This window comes from Mirounga angustirostris, unplaced genomic scaffold (assembly GCF_029215605.1).
Source record: "Mirounga angustirostris isolate CCGP_5_RB_7025 unplaced genomic scaffold, mMirAng1.0.hap1 SCAF_8, whole genome shotgun sequence".
Classification (NCBI taxonomy): domain Eukaryota; kingdom Metazoa; phylum Chordata; class Mammalia; order Carnivora; family Phocidae; genus Mirounga; species Mirounga angustirostris.
The window spans coordinates 95,388,616-95,402,307 of NW_026991716.1; the positions used below are offsets into that span (position 1 = coordinate 95,388,616).

Consider the following 13,692-nt stretch of genomic DNA (forward strand, 5'->3'; position numbering starts at 1 on the left):
CTCTTCTGGGTCAGCGGGTTGGGGCAGGAGTGGGGGTAGGGTGAGGGCAGAATAGTGTTGTGGATCACTAAGAAGACGACCTGATTGCAGCTGGAAAAATTACTCAGGAGATAATCGAGGATAAAAACCAAATGATTCTTTAGTCCAGAGATTCAAAAATTTGTTGAGTGTCCACCATGTGGTAGACACTTGAAAATTAAGAAGTTGTTGATGGGGAAGCAGTCTGATGAATCAAAATAATAATAATATTGTAACTAATATGTATTTAGCTTTAATCATGGGCTACATGCACATAGGACACATATAACACAACCACCCTCTGAGGTAGTGAGATACTATTATTATCCCCATTCTATAGATGGGTAAGTTGAGGCTCCAAGAGAATAAGGAAGAGCCCAAGGTCTCCTAAGTAACAAAGCCCAGTCTGAGTGTCAGACCCCAAGGCTCAAGGTCTTAACCAAAGTGCACACTTTGGCATCGAGACCTGTCTGTTTTACCTGAGCAAGTCACCTAACTTCTGAGTTTTGATTTCCCCTTTTGAAAATTGAGAGTGAGCTAATTTCTCATATAAGTTGTTGTAAGCATCTGCTGAGTTAAAATATGTAACATTCTTTGTGAGTGTGGCATATATATTTTATCGAGCACCTGCTATAAAATCAACCAACATTTATGGAGCACTTGCTCTGTCCAAAGCATGCTGCAGGGACTACAAGAGATTTAAGGATTTCTAAACTGATGTTTTCTCCCCTCAAGAATGGAAACAAGGCAGAGTAAGACAGTCCTTTAATATGTAGCAGTTACTGTAGGTGATGTGGGGGCTCAGAGAGAGGGAAGCATGGTGGACCCACGTGGCCAGTCCAGGAGAAAGGATGGGAAATGAGGAAGGTCTCAAAGAATCAGTGGGATGTGGATGGACAAAAAAGAGGAGGGAGAGAATTATCAAGAGGGAGGAGAAGGTGAGCAAAGTCACAGAGGCAGGAAGTTTCAAGAGAGCTGAGGAAACAGCATGTGTCTCCATGGGGAGGTATGCGTGAGAGCAGAGTGTGACAGCTGACCAAGATGGAAGACACCATTTGAAAAAGCAATGGGAGCCATGGAGGATACCTGAGAATGCTCCTTAATCCCTGCCCAGGGTAGGACTCTACTTTCCTCTGAAAGCAAGAAGAGGAAACATTTAGAAATGAAACCAAGAACACAAGCTGTGTGTATAAACAGCTAATAGGTCTTTTATTTTTTGCTCCACAGAACTATAACCATATCGCCTGAAAGAGGGGTCATTTGGAAAACTGAATTAGGTGTTATTGAGGGTGGGAGTAAAAGGGAGGTCAGGGGCCATCCAGTGGGGTCTTGTTTTATCATTTTATAGGCAAGTGGCTGAGGTCCAAAAAGTTGAAGGGACCCCCCCACACACCGAGATTGCAGGTGAGCTCAGCATCACACTCCTCCCCAGTAATTTTTCAGAGACTTTTTATCGCAGGCTCTAGAGGTCCACAGGGCCTCCCTTGTGCTGTGTATTGGAGCATGGTCCCCCAGCCCCTCCTGCTCTGCTCTCCATGGGCGTCAATGGCTTGTGATGTGTTAGCCTTGCTGGTGTGTTAGTCCGCCAGTAAATAAAGAGCCTCAAACCAACAGAACTTGAATGTTTTAGAAGGATATTAAGGAAGCAAGGCTCATGGGGCCAGGGATTCAGCCATGTAGGCTACAGGTTGGGGTAAGGAAACAGGGAAGGACTGAGCTCAGGGTGACTTGATTCTCTGATACATTGGCCAGCCCTGACTCGAGACATGGGGGTAGGGCAGAATCTATAACTGAACCCTTTCTCTCTGTAAAATAATTTGACTTTCAAGATTCACTTACTGGAACATCCATGAAAATCTCCTGATGGAGTAGGTAAGCCTAGGGATAAGCAGGGAATGGATGAGGAAGATGAATTTACTTAGGGAACTAGCAGTTGTCAGTAAATACTGGTGCAATGTGGACTTTAGAGATAAAACAAGCAGCTGTTACTGACTTCTGGCAAATTCAGATAATTCATCTCTGTTGGGGCAAGTTACCATGGACTCTGGCGTCCATGGTCAGCTTAAATAATCTTGAATAAGAAAATATTCCTCTTCACCACCTACAGGAATTTATGAAGTACCCCCTTTGGATATGTCATTTTATAGAATAAACCCTTTGTGTTTAGCATGCTTTCAGTAAGTATTTGATAAGCATGAGAGAAAGGCCACAGAATACATTCAGAGTATATTTTCAATATGAACTTCCCTAACAACACAGTGATAGGAGGAGGGGCAGACTCAGCTTTTGTGGGGCCTAAAGTTTATACAGTTTTTTGGGTGTTTTTTTTTTTTTTTTTTTTGAAGTTTATACAGTTTTCAGAGTCCTCTATAAGAAAAAAATTTACAAAATCATTAGAGAAAAAAATGCCTCTGGTCACTTTGATATCATCTGACAGAGGGGAAACGTGACAGAAGGAAAACAGAGCGGAAAGAGACAGTGGTCTTTACTGATCACAGTGAATTTATCTTACTTTTGCAAAATTTACAAAATTTTACAAAACGTCTGACCAGATGAACCCATTATGGAGGTCTCTCACAAGAGCCTGTGTGAGGGAGGGAAGCGAACCTGAAGTTCATGCTCTTTTGGCTTCATAGGAGGCATTCGCTACAGCTATTGTGAGCCAAAATCAGTCGCCAGAACAATCTGAATTGCAGAGTCCTCAAGAGAGAAACAACACGTGTTGGAGGGCACAATCAACCCAGGACAGTGACAGCATGCTGTAGTATTGAGGGAATGGACCTCCAACGCCTACTGGCCAAGACCAAGACAGGGCAGGACACCTGCCACACTCCCTGCCCGAGCGGTGGAATCATCTACGGTACGGAGCAAAGAGAAACAGCATCAGAGCTGGATCAGGGTGGATAAGTCATGTGGATATAGTATCTCATCTTCACAGTCCCATGAGGGACATCTTATTTTCATCCTGAATTTTTACATGAGAAGGCTGAGATAAAGAGAGGTTGATTTGCCTAAGTGGGAGGGCGTTCTTCCCCCCACTAGCCTCTACCACCTCTCACAATAACTGCCTGTTGAAGTCAGGTGGATGCCTAGACCTCCGTTGAACAGATCTGGTGACAAGGTCACCTGCCTCAAGTTCACCTACTTGTGTGTGGCTTGTTCTCTGAGCTTCCCGGTGCTGCGGTAAAGTACTCCTTGAAATATTTACAACTAGAGACAGATCTGATGTGCCAGGACTTGGTTCCAACTATTAAAGATATCTAACATCACTATTTTTCAGGTATAAAATCAGAAGGCTGTGCATATTGAGAAATGCTGGAGGAACAAAGTATGTTTGGCCTCCTGTATGACTAATATTTGTAATTGTTATGATGAAAAGCCCAATTTTTTTCCCAATACAGCTTTTTTTTAATCCCTACTGATTTAAAAACATTTTTTTAATCGAGATTGTTGGATATAACAACAACATAGAAAAACCAATCACCTCCCTTGATGCCAGCAATAAGCAGTAGAAAATATATTAGAAACTCAGCACTGCTAGTGAAAAATATATATACCCCAAAATAAGTAGAACAAGAAATGTGCATGATTTGTGAATTGCACTTCATTGAAAGACATTAAAGATAACCTGAGTAAACGAAGACGTAACTCACGATAATGGATGGAAGAGTCCCTACCAGGAACAAGGTAAATTTTCCCTAAATTAATCTAAAAATTCAACTCGATTCAAGTTGAAACCGTGCCGGGCAGTTTCCGTAGCATCGGTGGGAGTGTGGGCTCCTGGGCTCCTGGTCAGCAGCAGAAATTGATTTCTGCACGCGCAGTGGAAGCCGAGAATAGAGGCTTGGGGGCTCCCAGCCCAGCGCGGGCAATGGCTTCCTGGCCTCTAGCTAACTTCTCCTTCTCCATTTTGTTCCACCAGTCTTCCCCACACTGTTGTAACTAATTCCGGATATTAAATTCTTCTATGCTGGAAATAGCTCGGAGGGTTTCTGTTTTGCTGACCGGACTCTTACTAATACAGAAACACGTACATGGGTGCTACAGACTGAACGTTTGTAGGGTCCGACGAGGCGGAAAGAGCGGGGTTCTCGTGATGGGGTTAGTACCCTTCCGAGGCACCGAGAGCTCACTCTCTCTCTCTCCTCCCAGCATAGGTGCACGGAGGAGGCCAAGTGAGCACACAGAGAGACCCTGGCTGCCCGCAAGCCAAGAAAGAGGCCTCAGGATGAAACCTACCTTGCAGGCATCCTGAGCCTGGAGCTGGGAGCCTGGAGCCTCCAGAACTGCGAGAAGTATCTTTCGGTGGTAGGAGGAAGCCCCCCCAGGCCGTGGTAGCTTGTGATGGCTGCCTGAGCAAACTAGTGCGGATTGTAAAAAGAAAGTCAAGAAAATATCAAAGATGAACTGAGAGGAAAAACCTAAATATCAGTAGAAAAACAGGCTGAAGAGAAAGGAAAAAAAGAAAAAGAGGCACAGTAAGAGGTGAGAGGAAGGATAAAGAAATATCTCCCTCTCATATACTCTTGTTGATTTGTTTTCTTTCACAAAGGGAGAGAGGTATGGGGGGTTATTTTTTGTTTGCCAAGTGAAGAACTGAGGAATTATTCAGGGAACTGAATTAATATAAAAAGCCTAAATAATTCAAGTCAAATCCCTTTTTTCCTCTTAGTAATGCTTTTTATTTTTTATTTTATTTTTTAATAAATAAGAGCAAGACAGAGCAGAGAGAGAGCACAAACAGTAGGGAGGGGCAGAGGGAGAGGGAGAAGCAGGCTCCACACTGAGTGGGGAGCCTGATGCGGGCGCTTAATCCCAGGACCCTGGGATCATGACCTGAGCCGAAGGCAGACGCTTAACCGACTGAGCCACCCAGGCGCCCAATAATGCTTTTTAAACAATTGTATCTATATAGTTGTCTTAATCCTCCTTTTACTTGCCTCTGCTCCTGACACTAATACTTCACCAATTCTAATATATTAGACATAGGCATATCCAACAGCTAAATTTCAAGAGCAAAGAAAAAAATAATGATGAAACCATAGGAAAGAAAAATCCCAAACCTATGGCACACTTGTCTGAAATGTGTTCCTCTAACAGGTAAGGTAATGCCATAATTTTGCTGTTGAAATATTCAGGATATTAAAGTGAATGTATGTGTAAAATACGGTTTTAGGTGAAGTTGGGGAAACAAAATTTAGTACTTAAAAAAAGAGTGAAATCTTCCTGTAAAAAAGATTTTTCAAGGCAAAAATACTTATTATTTTTTTTTTTTACATTGGTAACAGATCCAAATGGTACTTAAAGTCAGTTTCCTGGATGAACTGCAAACAAAAGTTTTGCAATGCACTAAAATGCCACAGCTTCTCTGTACTGTGCAGGAGACTTAGGGAGAGAATTTGGCAACTTTAGGAAAGATAAGAATGTCAGAATAGAAAACTCATGCCTGAGATGAATGGATAAAGAAGATGTGGTATATATATACAATGGAATATTATGCAGCCGTCAAAAGGAATGAGATCTTGCCATTTGCAACGACGTGGATGGAACTGGAAGGTATTATGTTGAGTGAAATAAGTCAAACAAAGAAAGACATGTATCATATGATCTCACTGATATGAGGAATTCTTAATTGCAGGAAACTGAGGGTTGCTGGAGTGGGGGGTGGGGTGGGAGGGATGGGGTGACTGGGTGATAGACACTGGGGAGGGTATGTGCTCTGGTAAGCGCTGTGAATTGTGCAAGACTGTTGAATCTCAGATCTGTACCTCTGAAACAAATAATGCAATATATGTTAAGAAAAAAAAAAGAAGAAGGTAGCGGGAGGGGAAGAATGAAGCGGGGGAAATCAGAGGGGTAGACGAACCATGAGAGACGATAGACTCTGAAAAACAAACTGAGGCTTCTAGAGGGGAGGGGGGTGTGAGGATGGGTTAGCCTGGTGGTGGGTATTGAGGAGGGCACATTCTGCATGGAGTACTGGGTGTTATGCACAAACAATGAATCATGGAACACTTCATCTAAAACTAATGATGTAATGTATGGGGATTAACATAAGAATAAAAAAAAAAAAAAAAGAAAACTCATGCCTGGCCCCGAGCAGACAGGTGCCCTTTAACTAGACCTGACACAAAACACATTTGTATGCTCATTCAAGCCCTCTTTGCCTCAGGGTGCAGGGAAGCAAGAGACCTTTTTCTGTAGCTATTATTTTTATGGTTAAATTATGAAGACAAACATTTTTTGACAGGGCATTTTTTAAAGATTTATTTAAATGAGAGAGAGAGAGAATCTCAAGCAGACTCCCCACTGAGCGTGGAGCCCAAAGTGGGGCTTGATCCTATGACCCTGAGATCACGACCTGAGCTGAAACCAAGAGTCAGACGCTTAACCGACTGCACCACCCACGTGCGCTGACCGGGCATTTCTGAATAAAATTTGAATTTAGAGCTATGATTCTCATAAGAGGAGAAGGAATATCAGAAATAGAATCTTCAAGGGGCTTTGTTGAAAGCTCCCATGCCCTCTCTTCCCAGTCCCCAGGGGGCAGGGGGACCCTGGTCCTGATGGGAGGGTGTGATACTCTCTCGGGCCTGCATGGCTGGAGGCAGGGGGACGGTTGAGAATCAATAACATTTAAGAACACATAGGGAGAAATTTTTTATGGCAGTAATAAAGCAGTGTAAAAAAATGAGAATTCTCATCTTGGTTTTATTTCTTTTACTTTTACAAAACAATTGTTTTAAGATTTTCTTACAAAAAAAAATTTTAAGGGCGCCTGGGTGGCTCAGTTGGTTGAGCGACTGCCTTCGGCTCAGGTCATGATCTTGGAGTCCCTGGATCGAGTCCCGCATCGGGCTCCCTGCTTGGCGGGGAGTCTGCTTCTCCCTCTGACCCTCCCCACTCTCATGTGCTCTCTCTCATTCTCTCTCTCTCAAATAAAATCTTTAAAAAAAAAAAATTTTTTTTAAAGACATACAAATGACATTCAGGAGATGAGAATAATATTCCTCTAATATGAAGTCATTAAAGTAAACACAGCACATTTATTCACCAAGACCAGAAACCTCGGAGTCAATGACTTCCATTTTTTCCAACACAGTATTTTTGGTTGTGGGAAATAATTTGCCTGAACTCTCTTTTTCTGTATCCTGTTTGGCAGCCTCCTCCCAAGTCGTTGCCAGAGGCATCCCCATGGTTTCTGGAAGCATTAGCGATAGCACTCCACTTATGAAGGCCAAAATCCCAACCAGCAGCTAGAAGGAATTAAAAGAACAATAATAAGTGACATATTGAGAAAGAAACGTATCCTTCAGAGAATAATAATTCCTGAACTTTTTCAGAGGGCAATAACATTAAATTGGATGCAACAGTTGTCATTTTTACTCCCCGGGGAAACCTTGGGTTCCTTATGCGGTCCCGCAGGATTGCCCTTCGTTAATCCATTCATTGACCACCATGGAGACCTACTCAGTAAATCCCAGTTGGTGTCTAGATCAGGGCTCTTGCAGGCACCATCCTAGGAACTGCGCAGAGAAAAAAGTCCCTGTCCCATCTTCCCAGACCCCAGAGAAACCCAGCAATTGAAACTTGGGGTTGGGACTTCATGGTCAGAGACTATCTTAGTCAAACTTTTCCCTGCCCCCCAAATCGGTACATGATCAATATCAACAGATGACACAGATGAATGAATGAATGAATAAATGAATGAATGAATGCACAAACGAATGTTTCAATGAACCAAAACCTACAGAATTTAGGGAGAACCAAACAAAGGCAAATGGAAACTAACTGCTACTTTGGGGGGTAAGGGTCCATGTGATTTCCTAAAAAATTCAGTATTTCTTTACTTTCCAAATTTTCACACCAAAAAGGCAACCTTTTAGATTAGCACCAAGGTGTTTGCCTTTAAAAATGCAAATCACATTATCCCAATTTTACCTCAATTTAAAAAACAGCAATTCGCATTAAGAATTAAAGTCTGCATATCTATCCTCAGTTGATCCTTATGAAGATCCTGGGTGGATTCTAGAACTAAATCTCTACACAGTCTATAAAAGTGAGTTCCATCCTTACATAATTTAAACGCCTCCAGCCAAAATTACTGCCTGGGAAGAGCCCATAAAAGTAAAATAAGGCATGGTTTTCCTGACAGATCTACACACTTGGTGCTTTTACAACCTCGGAGAAGGAGAAACCTGCAGCACCCGCAGTGCTTCGGTGGCCTGATGCAAGGCCCCAGTAACACACGGGACCCGGGAAGATGGGTTTTTATTTTGTTTTGCCGAACTCTGATGACCCTAACTTTTAGAAATACTTGAGCAAGCTTAGAAGCAATCACAGAATTTAAAGCAACATTCCAAAGGACGCTTAAAGGCCTCTCCTGGTGCTTCCAGACGTAGCAGGTCTACCCACTGAATAAGTCTAAACCAGAACTAGAATCACTGGAAGGACCAAACCAGGACTGGATTTTTCTTTTTGGCTTGGCAGTGAGAAGGATAGGCAGGACACAAACCCATCACCCTCCACCTCCCTCCTCTCTCTCAGCATAAGACCTGGTCTCCTGCCACCCAGACAGCTCCCTCCACCCCCTCAAGCATCCTCACAAGCCCCTACCCCTCGTTCCCCACCTCTCACTCCCCCTTCACCCTCTCCAGACCCCACTGCTTCTCACCTCCAAGGGCTGGCGGTGGGGGGGGGGGGGGGCTGTTGGGAGGGGGGAAGTGTTCCTCTATCAACAGCCCTCCCTCCTCCTCACATGTTTTTGACCTTTTCCTTTCTACCAGTTACTTTCCTTCAGCAAAAATAACAGTTCTTATAATCACCGTGCCCACTCCACCTGGGAACTTGTTCCTGCTACCTGTGTGAACTCGGTTACTTAAACTTCCTGCTCCTCAGTTTTCTCATCTGTAAAATGGAAATAGGAGTAGTACCTGCCTCAAAGGATGGTTGAACGAATTAAATTAAAAGACCCATCTAAGGCACTTAAAACAGTACCTGTCCACACGGTAAGCAGTTGATAAATGTGACCCTATCATTCAAAGAAGCCAGAGAGGCCCCCAGCCTCGGCGCACGCCGCCCAAGTTGCTGGCCCGTCCGCAGGCCCTCTCCTGCCGTCCACAGAAGCTGCTCTTCCCAGGCCACAGACTCCTAGCTGCCAAACCCAACACACCCTTTCCTGGCCTATTCCTTCTTAGCTGCCGTCCTCTCCCGCCGTTCTCTCCTCCTCTCCTGCTGCGGGGTCCTGGTCACATCCCCACCTCCCTGGCTGCACACCTGGGCCCTCCTTCCATCACACCTAAAATGCCATTGTTCCTCTGCCCTTGAGCCTGCTCACCCCCCCTCACCGCTTCACAAACCCACTCCCACACCCACTCCTGTGCCCTGAGCTCCAGACCCGGAGAGGCAGCTGCCTCCCAGACGCCTCTGTTGGCCGAGCGGCAGGGGCCTCCCACTCACCACACACAATCCCAGTGCACTGTCCTTCCCCAGGTCAACCTGTCCCTCCTCCTGAATGGCTCTGGCACCGCACCCCCCCCACTCCCTACCTGCAGCACACCCAGCTGGTCACCAGGTCCTGTGGATGCGACTTTTCCACCCTGTTGTCTCTAAGTCACCCTTAGCACGAAGGCGTTTCCCTTCTGACCTCCTTTGACATCCCTGCCTGTTTTTCTAGATGATTCCTGACTTCCATAACCCACCCTGGTGTTAGCAATGAGCTGGACCCCAAACCCAAACTGGCCCTGTTCCTTTTTCTCTGTAAGCCTTTGCCTTCCTGTTCCCCCTGCCTTGAATTCCCTTCTCTCTTTCTCCTCTGGCCGACTCTTACTGGCCCTTCCAGACATAGATTGAAGGTCCCCTCCTCCAGGAAGCCTCCCCTCTGGCCCTAGCATGGGTTGGTAGCCCTCTCCTATAACCCAGAACCCTAACATTCCCCATGTACAGCCCTCATCTCTGGGGCTTGGGATGGTTTGCTCTTCCGCCTTCCCCACCACACTGGACGGACGTTTCTCAAGACAGAGGCTGTTTCTTTCATCCCTGCTCCATAGCACCTAACAAGGAGTTAGTTCAAAAACAACACTCAGTAAATCTTTGCCAAACTCATTGAAGAATACAAAACTGATAGGCATTAGTGTCCGCTTGTTTTTTAGATTACTCAAAAACAATGGTCGATAATAAAAGCATCAGAATGAGTGATTTATTTTCACGTGCTTCTTTTTGAAAGAAAAAAACACGAACTTATCTCCTAGATCAGCATTTCCATTCCTCCGAATGAAAATATTGGCTCCCGAGGAAGTTTGACACCCATAAATAAGCTTAATGAGAAATTTTATAATTTATTTTCTTACTCATTAAAAACAACAAGCAACATCTGTTGCATCCAGAGGAAGGATATTCACAGAGTATCTCTGCAAATATACACAAGACTCTGCTGACAGAGGTTGTCTTGGGGAAAGGGGACTGGGGCACTCAGGGTCAGGGTGGAGGACCTTATTTCTCTGCATTCCCTTTTGTACTGTTTGTTTAACCTGTGTAAAAGGCATGGTATTTGGGTTTGAATCCAAGTTCTGTCACCTCCGTGACCTTGGGCTACTAATTACTTTCTACACATCAGTCTCCTCATCTGTAAAATGAATCTGCATTCTATGAAGACCAGTTTTTGTAGTTTAGCATAACAAGTGCTATTTAAGTACCTGTTAAATAAAACTTAAAGTCCCTTTTGACCCCATAGCCCCTAATTGACTATTATGGATGTCTTTTTTTTTTCAAAATCTTTATTTTGTTTTAGTATTTATATAGCAGTTTGCTTTTATAGATTTATCTATTTTCTTCTGTGTGTTTCAGCTTATTGGTTTCAAAAATGCCTTTTCCACTTTTATCTCCTATTTATTTAATGAAGAGCACAAAGAAGATGCTTCTAGAAAAGCCCATGCCCTAAAAAGGATGGTGGACTCTTCCTGTGCAGGCCAGACAGCACGTATCATTTCTCAACCTCAGAGTCAGCCCCTGAGAGATGCTGGCATCCCAGCACCGCAATTAAGCAAACTTGACCGAGTGCCTGTTACTGGGACGTGAGAGAGATCCAGGCTAAGCCAATGATTCCCAAAGAGTAGGTGCACACCACCTGTGTGTGCAAGGTGATTTTTAGAGAGCACCACACGCTTTGTTCCATGGTGAACAAAGTATCTCGTTACTTTACTTTAGAAAAACATACGACTAGCATAACAGCCATGATTTCGCTGATGATATTGCTGAAGACAAAGCTAATTTTAAAAAGCCAGTCTATTTGATTTAAAATACCAATTAAGTGATAACATGAGCGGCACACAGAGAGAGGGAAATGCTTTGCCGGATGCAGTTGGGATCCCAAGTGCCCTGTCCTGCCAGAGTCCAACAGCTTAACTAGGGGGACAAAGACACATGTGCAGACCATAAAGCCGGACTGTGGCTCCACGTGGGCTGGGAAAGCAGCAGACGAGAAATGCTACACAGATAGTGTGGAAGGGAGACGTGGGGGCGTGCGATCCGGGTGTCTTTCTCAGAGAAGTGGGGTTTGCTCTGTGTCTTCAAGATACGTGCAAGTTTAGCAAGGGCAGTTGGGAGAAGGCTTCTCTGCAGAGGGGATGAGGCACAGGAGGAGGGCGGTGCAGCGGAGAAGGAAGTGGGTGAGGAAAGGAAAGAAGACGGGCGATCTGCAGGGGTTCCATCTGGAAAGGACTTCAATATCCAGCAGAGCTCGGATTTTCTTCTACCCTGAAGGTGACGTGGCAGTCGGGCCAGAGCTGTGGTGTGGCAAAGTCTTCTGATGGGGTCGGGGGAAGCGCAGGGAGAGGATCTGGGAGGCAGAAGGTGGGGGCCATTGAACTGGAAGCAAGCAAGCTGGGGCGGTTTTGAGAAAGAAGGTGAGGGTTTGATGTCATGGATGGGGAGGATGGGGGGATAGAAGAACAGGGCAAATAAAACGCAGATGCTCAAGTGTCAGGCTGCAGGCCGCTGACTTCTATTCCAAAGTGGGGGGCAGAGGACAAGGGCGTTAAGGCACAGACCAGTCCTATCTGGGAAAACCTGACTCTGTCGTGAGATACTCCAGGAGAGTATCCATGAGACCAGGGGAAGGATGGGTTTGCAGCGTGGAACGGAAGTCAGAAAGGAAAAGAGGTTATCCATGCAGGGACTGGGGAGGACAGCCCGGATGGCTCTCAGAGAATGAGTGTAGTTAAGAGAAAACCAGAAAAAGAATGAGGAGCACTGAAGACGAAAGAGGACAGCCTAGAGACAGCGTGGCAAAGAAGTCCAGGAGAGGGCACGTGGAGGAAGCGGGAGAGGGCCGGAGATCCAGGGCTCTCCCCTAAGTCTCCCAGCACCCCCAACCCTTGCCCGCTTCCCTAAGCCCCCACCCCTGCCTATCTCCCACCTTCCTCCTGACCAGAAGCCTCCCCCATGAAGTGCCTGTCAAGTCTCAGGTAAGCTGGAGACCAGACCCCTAAACCTCTCCATCCTCCAAGCAGCAGGCAGCCTCCAGAATTCACCTTGACCGGCAGGCACATGGTGGGAACCCAGAGCCCACGGCGGGATGGGCCAGCTGCCTGGGAGGCCACGGAGACCTGAGCTCTCCCTCCGCAGCTTCAGGAGCTGGGCGGCCAGAGGTCCTCCCACAGCAGACACAATTGCACTTAACGGCTCACCAGAAGCCAAAGGCGATCGCCCAACACAAAACAGCAACCACCGCCCTCCTTACCGACCACGGAGCTGGTAATAAGAGTTCCCATAAACCTCCATAAGTGAATTATAAACTAACTGGCTTCCAAGAAGTACAAAGACAGAAGGCAGTTAGCTGCTCTGCCTCTCTGCTGTCTCAGTTCTCTGATTCACACCTGTGGTAGGAAGGTCCAAGCGCTGGAGAGAGAAACCCAGAACGGGGCCACGATGCTTCCCACACGGCTCACCATGCTGCCACTTCCCACGGCCAGCGACCTGCAAACAGGAGGAGCATTAACACGGCAGCCAGAAGGAAAAGAAAAAGAAAAAAAGACTGCAGCCGGATCCGAAGCCGAGCAGAGCCCAGGTGCGCAGAGGGGGGGGGGCCGCCTGCAGCCCCGCCCACACTCCCAGTGGAGAAGAAACATAATAAAACTGAAGCTCGGCCCAATATACTGGAAAATAATTTTACACTAAAGTTTCGAGCATCACTTGTGACTTACATCCACATTCTGTGAAACAGTGGTATATACAAGCATACGGATCGTTCAAGACACTTCAAGACCAAAAAAATAAAAATAAAAATAAACCATTCTTCCTTTGCTATGCAGATGAGGCCCTTATGTATATTCATTCAGTCTAACATTGAGAACAACATTGGTCTTCTAGAGCAGGAATTTGTTTGCGGTAGGGAATGGATGGAATGGGGAAGAATGAAAGATTTATATCTATGGAACATTCTATTTCAACTTTTTAAAGACAAGCAGTATCTTAATGTGCTTTTCTTTAAAAGCTATATAAGGTAGCCTTATGGAATGTCTAGTAAGAAGGAAAGAATGTGCTTTTAATGTGAATGAGTATCTCTTTTTAAGCCAAGGAGAGAGGCCCCACACAGGAGAAACCAAATCAGCCAAACACCTTGATCTTGGACCTCTAGCCTCCAGATATGTGAGAAAATAGATTTCTGCTGTTTCA

The 13,692-nt window shown here is 45.4% G+C and overlaps 1 protein-coding gene across 2 annotated transcripts in view; it reads right to left on the bottom strand.

The window, feature by feature from the left end:
- Positions 1–5,827: 5,827 nt before the first annotated feature.
- Positions 5,828–13,692, bottom strand: part of SLC22A16 (solute carrier family 22 member 16) — a 40,204-nt gene continuing 32,339 nt past the window's right edge. Inside the window, exons 7-8 of one of the 2 annotated variants that reach the window (XM_045865314.3) lie at positions 12,894–12,993; positions 5,828–7,274 (exon numbers count right to left, since the gene is read on the bottom strand). In XM_045865314.3, coding sequence (XP_045721270.1) covers positions 7,093–7,274; positions 12,894–12,993 — 282 coding nt within the window. In that variant the 3' untranslated portion in view covers positions 5,828–7,092. The remainder of the gene's footprint in view (positions 7,275–12,893; positions 12,994–13,692) is intronic. The other variant, XM_045865313.3, reaches the window with a different exon arrangement.